Genomic DNA, 9,304 nt, shown 5'->3' with positions numbered 1-9,304 from the left:
TACAAAATCTGAGGAGTCTATTCCAGAGACTCACCAGACCTCTGATCCTACATGGATACTGGGACAATAAAACTCACACCACTAAGCAAAGCTAATTAAGGATTCACTTTCTTAAGGCCCCGTCACACTAAGCAACATCGCTAGCAACATCGCTGGTAACGAACAACTTTTGTGACGTTGCTAGCGATGTCGCTGTGTGTGACATCCAGCAACAACCTGGCCCCTGCTGTGAGGTCGTTGGTTGTTGCTGAATGTCCTGGGCCATTTTTTAGTTGTTGCTGTCCCGCTGTGAAGCACAGATCGCTGTGTGTGACAGCGAGACAGCAACAACTAAATGTGCAGGCAGCAGGAGCCGGCTTCTGCGGAGGCTGGTAACCAATGTAAACATCGGGTAACCAAGAAGCCCTGTCCTTGGTTACCCGATATTTACCTTTGATACCAGACTCCTCCGCTCTCACTGCCTGTGCTGCCGGCTCCTGCTGTGTGCACATGTAGCTGCAGGACACATCGGGTTAATTAACCCGATGTGTGCTGTAACTAGGAGAGCAAGGAGCCAGCACTAAGCGGTGTGTGCTGCTCCCTGCTCTGTGCACATTTAGCTGCAGCACACATCAGGCAATTAACCCGATGTGTGCTGTAACTAGGAGAGCAGGGAGCCAGCGCTAAGCGGTGTGTGCTGCTCCCTGCTCTGTGCACATTTAGCTGCAGCACACATCGGGTTAATTAACCTGATGTGTGCTGTAACTAGGAGACTGGGGGCTGGTCACTGGTTGCTGGTGAGCTCACCAGCAACTCGTGTAGCCACGCTCCAGCGATCCCTGCCAGGTCAGGTTGCTGGTGGGATCGCTGGAGCGTCGCAGTGTGACAGCTCACCAGCAACCTCCTAGCAACTTACCAGCGATCCCTATCGTTGTTGGGATCGCTGGTAAGTTGCTTAGTGTGACTGGACCTTAAGATCAGTGTTTCTTTAAATGTCTTTTATTATGCCATCCTTCTGCTCTGTTTGTGCATATATTTGTGTTTCTTAAGGTATTTTGTCAGACCATGCCTGATGAAGGGACCTGAGATGTCTCGAAAGCTTGCTTTGTAAAATCACTTCATTTTATTTGTTAGCCATTAAAAAGGTATCACAAGATTATAATTTTGTTCCTCTCACTGAGAACATTCAATAATTTTCCTTACTCCCAGCAATCACCTCGGTACTCTTGAAGTGTCGCTCCAGGATCTCATCATAAGTGATGTCCAGGTGCGTCATCTCAGGGGCCTAGTCTGCCGCCTCCGCACTAAAGAGATACAAAAAACCCATGAAGAGGATTCCCGGATCCATTTGAGGGGCATCGTGAGGGGGGGATGGGGGGTCAGGACGCAACCTACACTATTGTTATCGCCGCAGTCGTCTGAAAATATCTGGTCTCGATATGGATGGAGAATTTCAGAAGAAACGTGCACTCAAGAAAAGAGAGAAAGCATTGCGTTATAACGTCCTCCAGTCACATCCAAAGCTACAACTACTAAATCTTCAGCTGGGAGCGCAGATATTCGCCATATCTGAGTGACGAATAATTCTGCTTACCATATACGCTGTGGGCGAGCCGGACGACGAAGGGTTAATACGGTTAGTTGATCACAGAGGAATAAAGTAAATATATATATATATACACATACATATACATACATACATACATACATACATATATATATATATATATATACACACACACACACACACACACACACATATATATACTAGCTGTACTACCCGGCTTCGCCCGGATTAATAACTGTTGTTAACAAAATAGAATGTAGTAACATTCCCGGGATAGAATGTATAAATAGAATGTATTAACGCCCAGGATAGTAACTGCCTCTCTGTTTCCCTTTCTTTCCCTGTCTGCCTCTTTCCCTGTCTGCCTCTTTCCCTTTCTTTCCCTGTCTGTCTCTGTCTCTTTGTGTCTGTCTCTTACCCTGTCTATGTCTGCCTCTTTCCCTGTCTGTGTGTGCCTCTTTCCCTGGCTGCATTGTGACATGCCAACATTCCATATAAGGGCGTGGCAGCGCATTCTTCTGAAGTTCTGGCTGCACTGTGGCTCCCAGCTCCATTCGCCTTAATGGAGGCAGGTTTTTTGGCGAATAACTGTAAAGAGCGGGCTTAAAATTTCCCCTCAACACATAGCCTATGATGCTCTCAGGGTCCAGAAGTGTGAGTGTGCACCCCCCATCGTGCTCCATCCCCTAAGCTGCGCACCCCCCATCGTGCTCCATCCCCCATGCTGAAACCTAAGGACCATAAGCCCAAAAATGACTCTCCACGGTTGGTAACCACTTTTAATTGTCAGTGGTCAGATATATATCAGACCCTGAATAAAAATTGGAACATCTTGTTGTCTGATTCCAACCTAAAAAAGTTTATCTCTTCCAGACCACTCCTTACAGCAAGGAGATCAGCAAATCTGAGGGACCACCTTTGTAGGAGCCACTTCACACGACCTACCACCCGTATTGGGAGAGGAACCATTTTGAAGGGATCTTTCCCATGTGGACAGTGCTCTATTTGCCAATTCATGTCTCCTGTATCCAATTTTAGTAACCATCGCACCCAGAGGTCGTACCTATTACGACATTATGTGAACTGTAGGTCCCAGAACGTTGTTTACGCTCTCACCTGCCCTTGCCAACTCATTTACGTCGGACAGACTTCGCAGGAGCTGCGACATCGTATTCAAAAACACTTCTCGGACATTGCGTTGGCTTCTAAACATCTTAAACAGGGACGAACGATCTCTACAGTGGCACAGCACTATCTTAGACACCATGGGAGCAGAATTGGAAATACAACCGTGGTTGGCTTGGATAAAGTTTTGAGCAATATACGAGGTGGTAATCCCACTCCGGCACTCCTGAGAACTGAATCCTGGTGGATTTTCCAGCTTGATACAGTTATGCCCAATGGCATTAATGAGAATCTTTTATTTACTGGGTACTATAAAAAATAGACACTTTTATCCTGCATTTTGATTGGGCTCCCCTTACCTTCTCCTCTTTGTTCCACTATAAACATGAGAATTCCATATAAACTTTCTCTAGGATGCTTTACTGTGTCTGCAATTAACCCATTCTCTGCTCCATTTGTATACCTGTTTGTTTGCTTATTCCTGTTGCTTTGCACCTGTGCATTATATTGTATCTAAATGTGTATTGTCCTTGCAGAGAAAATATTAAGTCGTTCTTTTGTTTCAGCACACACTGGGGTGACCAGTTTCCTGTTTTACACTAAAAGGATTACATTACTATGGAACCAATAGATGTGCACATCTGCTGTTCAGGGTCTTATCTGTGGTATCCTTAGTGATACCAGACTCTGAATGACGCTGATAACTGCCTCTGTACTCCATAGGAGTTGAGGGGCGGGGCTTGACGTCACTCCGGTCACATGACCGGATCACATGGTGCTGCATTCCACTGTGGAACGCACGCCGACAGCCTGGTTCCTGTTTACAGGGAGATTACAGAGGATTCTGCCCTCCTCACCTGCTTGGTGAGTGGTTTATTCAACCCACCGGTTAGTAATTATTAATGGTCCTTTTGTATATATATATTTAGGCTCTGGTCACTCCTCAACTTACCCCTGATGAAGCCACATATGGTGGCGTAACGCGTGGGGCAGGCGCACCCACACCACCTCCCTCACTATTTACTTACCTGGTATTGTATTAGCTCTCTTTGATCTGTACCATATTTATGTGAATCCTACAATTGGTGACTATGTACTGCTGTATACTGTCCTTTGGTACTGCTTTTGTGAGCTAGTATGCTTTATATTAATTCATGAGGTTTTGGTTGGTGATGTGCCAATTTGCTCATGGGTAGATCATTCTTTTGATCTTTCCCATTTTTAAATGGTCTTAACAATATTTCTCTGTGTTATTAATAAACTTTTTCACACTTTTTGCATGCAACAAGGGACTCCTCTTGCTTGATTCCATTATCCTGGATTTTCCAGTATATGTTTGGTGTAGTTGTGCTCACTCTTTCCCATGTTTTGTGTTCCAGATTCTATTTATGGGTTGAAGCACACTTCCATTACCTATATATATTTAATGGTGGTGCCGTCCCTATTTTGTTCTATGATCCTTGTTCTATGGTTTTTCACCATCAGGGACTTGTGCACACTATCATAGTTTGATTTAACTGTCTGATTTGGATTACATGAGCCCTACTATGGCTTATGACTTGGAAGCAAGAGAGGTGTTTTGGAACAATCAGGTGGCAGCGGTGTTTGATTGTCAGGTTCCTGACACAGCAGACGGTGATTTTAAGGCTATATGTGATGAACTTTTGAATTTACATAAAAGATATATCCGTGTATGGTGGAACATCAAGAGCCTGGAACAGTATCTAAAATTGAAGATTATTCCCCGTGGACTGAGGGTTCAGATATTTCCCTCCTGGGAGGTGGATGAACACTTCAGAGGTCTTTGGGAAGGGGGTCTCATTCAGTGCTCTGGCATATTGCTTGAACTGTTGATAGGACATGATCGTAATTTGCTGGTACAGATCAAAGAAAGTATTAAGGCAACTGAGCTTAAAATTAATATCTTTGATAATAATACATTGGTACAACCATTTTTAGTCAAATTGAAGGAAAACATTGATAAGTATGAAAAGGACATTATTGCCGGCAAAAAGAGAAAATTTGCTCGCGACAAGAAAGACTTTGAGGATAACCATGCCTATAGGTGGAGCCATCAAGGAAATAGAAGATCTCGGTTCGCTGTGTCTAAACAGAGCCACTCAATTAATCCGGGCGAAGGCTCGTCTACTGATTTTTTATCTACAGACACAAGCGAAGCAGAAGGAGGGGGAGAAGAGGTGGCCGGAAGAGGAACCAACAACAAAAGAATACCACGGAATCGGACACCGAATGTATACATGCAGACTCGCTACAGGAACAAGAATCGGAGATAGTTGGTGAGAATACACTCCAAATAATCAACCTGTCTGATCATGTTTTATCCCCTGCAGAGGAGACTGTCCTGAAACGTGGTTTGTCCTTCTCACCAATACAGAAATTAGACAAATTTACCCTGATTAAGGATATTTATCTTTTCTGCAGAAGCCTCATGTTCAAATACTACCACCTCTACCCTTCGTCCTTACAATCTTTACCTGAAATGGAACAAAGAGCTTTTGAGGACCTGATTGATCTGTTACAGGAGATTGAGGATCCCTCAGGTAGGAAGCCGTTCACCATATACAGACCATCTCAAAAAACACCGGCTTTTGGGACTTGCCCAACTATTAACGTCTTTTTTAACACCATGGTACAGGATATACTTACACTTAAGATCAGGGGTGCTGCCCATGATAACCTTACCCAGGATGAGAGAGATGCTATTGTCACACTTAAGAACAACACAGCTTTTGTCATCAAAGAAGCTGACAAAGGCGGCAACATAGTCCTTTGGCCTACGGATCTTTACGTGGAGGAAGCCAAAAGACAGCTTCTTAACACATCTCTTTACACGGTATTACCCTCCGACCCCACCTCGGTGTTCCAGAAGAAATTGGATGCCTTGCTTGCTGACGCATTGTCGCGGAATGTTATAGGTAAGAGGGAGCGAGACTTTGTATATAATACTCATCCTGTAACGCCAACGTTTTATCTACTTCCGAAGGTGCACAAATGTATTCAAAATCCACCCGGAAGGCCAATTGTGGCAGGGATCGGTGGTCTAAGTGAACATGCCTGTGTCTACATAGACTTCTACTTACAACCTCTTGTGGCCAATTTAAAGTCCTATGTACGGGATACTATGCACTTGCTGGAAATTTTGGATAGTCTTGAATTACCTCCACAGACCTTACTTGTTTCCCTAGACGTCGAGGCCCTCTACACGAGCATAGGACATAAAGAAGGGTTACATGCCGTTTCCACCTTTCTCAAGGATGACCAGGATAATATCTCAGCTCACGGTACGTTTGTTTTGGATTTACTGGCCTTTATCCTCCGACACAATTACTTTGTCTTCGACCGGACCACCTACAGGCAGACGTCTGGGACCGCGATGGGGGCGCGCTGTGCGCCTTCTTTCGCTAACCTGTTTTTGGGTTGGTGGGAGGAGACGTGCGTGTATCCCTCGTCGTGGTGTCGTGACTATGTCTGTGGGTGGTTTCGATATATCGATGACATTTTGTTTTTGTGGACAGGACCTAGAGACCTTTGCCTGGAATTCATCTCGAATTTGAATAGTAATCAACTGAACATCAAGCTCACTTCGAAAATTACATCGGACAACATGGATTTTTTGGACCTGACATTGGCAATAAAAGGGAAAAAGATTGAAACTAATCTTTACCGTAAGTGCACATCCACTAATAGTCTTTTGCATTATAAGAGCTCACATCCTAAACATCTTAAAGTTGGTATACCGGTGGGCCAATTTTTTCGTTTAAGAAGAAATTGCAGTGCACAATCTGATTTTCTTGTACAGGCACAGGATCTGTCCAAACGATTCAGAACGAGAGGTTATCCACGGAAGATCATTCATCGAGCATACCAGAAAGCCATCAACACGGACCGCCATACTTTGCTGAAACCTAAGGACCATAAGCCCAAAAATGACTCTCCACGGTTGGTAACCACTTTTAATTGTCAGTGGTCAGATATATATCAGACCCTGAATAAAAATTGGAACATCTTGTTGTCTGATTCCAACCTAAAAAAGTTTATCTCTTCCAGACCACTCCTTACAGCAAGGAGATCAGCAAATCTGAGGGACCACCTTTGTAGGAGCCACTTCACACGACCTACCACCCGTATTGGGAGAGGAACCATTTTGAAGGGATCTTTCCCATGTGGACAGTGCTCTATTTGCCAATTCATGTCTCCTGTATCCAATTTTAGTAACCATCGCACCCAGAGGTCGTACCTATTACGACATTATGTGAACTGTAGGTCCCAGAACGTTGTTTACGCTCTCACCTGCCCTTGCCAACTCATTTACGTCGGACAGACTTCGCAGGAGCTGCGACATCGTATTCAAAAACACTTCTCGGACATTGCGTTGGCTTCTAAACATCTTAAACAGGGACGAACGATCTCTACAGTGGCACAGCACTATCTTAGACACCATGGGAGCAGAATTGGAAATACAACCGTGGTTGGCTTGGATAAAGTTTTGAGCAATATACGAGGTGGTAATCCCACTCCGGCACTCCTGAGAACTGAATCCTGGTGGATTTTCCAGCTTGATACAGTTATGCCCAATGGCATTAATGAGAATCTTTTATTTACTGGGTACTATAAAAAATAGACACTTTTATCCTGCATTTTGATTGGGCTCCCCTTACCTTCTCCTCTTTGTTCCACTATAAACATGAGAATTCCATATAAACTTTCTCTAGGATGCTTTACTGTGTCTGCAATTAACCCATTCTCTGCTCCATTTGTATACCTGTTTGTTTGCTTATTCCTGTTGCTTTGCACCTGTGCATTATATTGTATCTAAATGTGTATTGTCCTTGCAGAGAAAATATTAAGTCGTTCTTTTGTTTCAGCACACACTGGGGTGACCAGTTTCCTGTTTTACACTAAAAGGATTACATTACTATGGAACCAATAGATGTGCACATCTGCTGTTCAGGGTCTTATCTGTGGTATCCTTAGTGATACCAGACTCTGAATGACGCTGATAACTGCCTCTGTACTCCATAGGAGTTGAGGGGCGGGGCTTGACGTCACTCCGGTCACATGACCGGATCACATGGTGCTGCATTCCACTGTGGAACGCACGCCGACAGCCTGGTTCCTGTTTACAGGGAGATTACAGAGGATTCTGCCCTCCTCACCTGCTTGGTGAGTGGTTTATTCAACCCACCGGTTAGTAATTATTAATGGTCCTTTTGTATATATATATTTAGGCTCTGGTCACTCCTCAACTTACCCCTGATGAAGCCACATATGGTGGCGTAACGCGTGGGGCAGGCGCACCCACACCACCTCCCTCACTATTTACTTACCTGGTATTGTATTAGCTCTCTTTGATCTGTACCATATTTATGTGAATCCTACAATTGGTGACTATGTACTGCTGTATACTGTCCTTTGGTACTGCTTTTGTGAGCTAGTATGCTTTATATTAATTCATGAGGTTTTGGTTGGTGATGTGCCAATTTGCTCATGGGTAGATCATTCTTTTGATCTTTCCCATTTTTAAATGGTCTTAACAATATTTCTCTGTGTTATTAATAAACTTTTTCACACTTTTTGCATGCAACAAGGGACTCCTCTTGCTTGATTCCATTATCCTGGATTTTCCAGTATATGTTTGGTGTAGTTGTGCTCACTCTTTCCCATGTTTTGTGTTCCAGATTCTATTTATGGGTTGAAGCACACTTCCATTACCTATATATATTTAATGGTGGTGCCGTCCCTATTTTGTTCTATAAATAGAATGTATTAACGCCCAGGATAGTAACTGCCTCTCTGTTTCCCTTTCTTTCCCTGTCTGCCTCTTTCCCTGTCTGCCTCTTTCCCTTTCTTTCCCTGTCTGTCTCTGTCTCTTTGTGTCTGTCTCTTACCCTGTCTATGTCTGCCTCTTTCCCTGTCTGTGTGTGCCTCTTTCCCTGGCTGCATTGTGACATGCCAACATTCCATATAAGGGCGTGGCAGCGCATTCTTCTGAAGTTCTGGCTGCACTGTGGCTCCCAGCTCCATTCGCCTTAATGGAGGCAGGTTTTTTGGCGAATAACTGTAAAGAGCGGGCTTAAAATTTCCCCTCAACACATAGCCTATGATGCTCTCAGGGTCCAGAAGTGTGAGTGTGCACCCCCCATCGTGCTCCATCCCCTAAGCTGCGCACCCCCCATCGTGCTCCATCCCCCATGCTGCGCACCCCCCATCGTGCTCCATCCCCCATGCTGCGCACCCCCCATCGTGCTCCATCTCCCATGCTGCGCACTCCCCATCGTGCTCCATCCGCCATGCTGCGCACTCCCAAACGTGCTCCATCCGCCATGCTGCGCACTCCCAAACGTGCTCCATCTCCCATGCTGCGCACTCCCCATCGTGCTCCATCCGCCATGCTGCGCACTCCCAAACGTGCTCCATCCGCCATGCTGCGCACTCCCAAACGTGCTCCATCCGCCATGCTGCGCACTCCCAAACGTGCTCCATCCGCCATGCTGCGCACTCCAAAACGTGCTCCATCCGCCATGCTGCGCACTCCCAAACGTGCTCCATCCGCCATGCTGCGCACTCCCAAACGTGCTCCATCCGCCATGCTGCGCACTCCCAAACGTGCTC

General features: G+C 45.2%; 1 protein-coding gene across 5 annotated transcripts; it reads left to right on the top strand.

Annotated features, from left to right (window-relative positions):
* The first annotated feature begins 2,271 nt into the window (after positions 1-2,271).
* Positions 2,272-8,785, top strand: LOC142282650 (uncharacterized). Of its 5 annotated transcripts, none has more exons than XR_012744514.1 (9): positions 2,272-2,311; positions 2,420-3,559; positions 4,811-4,968; positions 5,114-5,232; positions 5,328-5,607; positions 5,878-5,973; positions 6,208-6,357; positions 6,492-6,631; positions 6,740-8,785. XR_012744514.1 is itself a non-coding variant. In XM_075333005.1 (5 exons), the coding sequence occupies exons 1-4, from the start codon at positions 5,319-5,321 to the stop codon at positions 6,599-6,601; spliced, it is 645 nt and encodes a 214-aa protein (XP_075189120.1). In that variant the 5' UTR covers positions 5,255-5,318; the 3' UTR covers positions 6,602-6,631; positions 6,740-8,785. The 5 variants fall into 5 exon arrangements, 1 of the variants encoding a protein (XP_075189120.1); XR_012744515.1 differs by having other exon boundaries at positions 2,420-3,535; positions 4,838-4,968; positions 6,740-8,784; XR_012744513.1 differs by having other exon boundaries at positions 4,838-4,968; positions 6,740-8,784.
* Positions 8,786-9,304: the final 519 nt, after the last annotated feature.

This window comes from Anomaloglossus baeobatrachus, unplaced genomic scaffold, assembly GCF_048569485.1.
Source record: "Anomaloglossus baeobatrachus isolate aAnoBae1 unplaced genomic scaffold, aAnoBae1.hap1 Scaffold_516, whole genome shotgun sequence".
Classification (NCBI taxonomy): Eukaryota; Metazoa; Chordata; class Amphibia; order Anura; family Aromobatidae; genus Anomaloglossus; species Anomaloglossus baeobatrachus.
The sequence above is the reverse complement of the archived record's forward strand: the minus strand, read 5'-3'. Positions and strand labels throughout refer to the sequence as shown.

Excerpts from the sequence above, each read along its gene's own strand:
- LOC142282650 (XM_075333005.1), top strand. The coding sequence starts at position 5,319 with ATGGTACAGGATATACTTACACTTAAGATCAGGGGTGCTGCCCATGAT. Across the intron at positions 5,608-5,877 it reads ATTGTCGCGGAATGTTATAG|ACGTCGAGGCCCTCTACACG; the intron begins GTAAGAGGGAGC and ends TTGTTTCCCTAG. Across the intron at positions 5,974-6,207 it reads GGATAATATCTCAGCTCACG|GACCTAGAGACCTTTGCCTG; the intron begins GTACGTTTGTTT and ends TTTTGTGGACAG.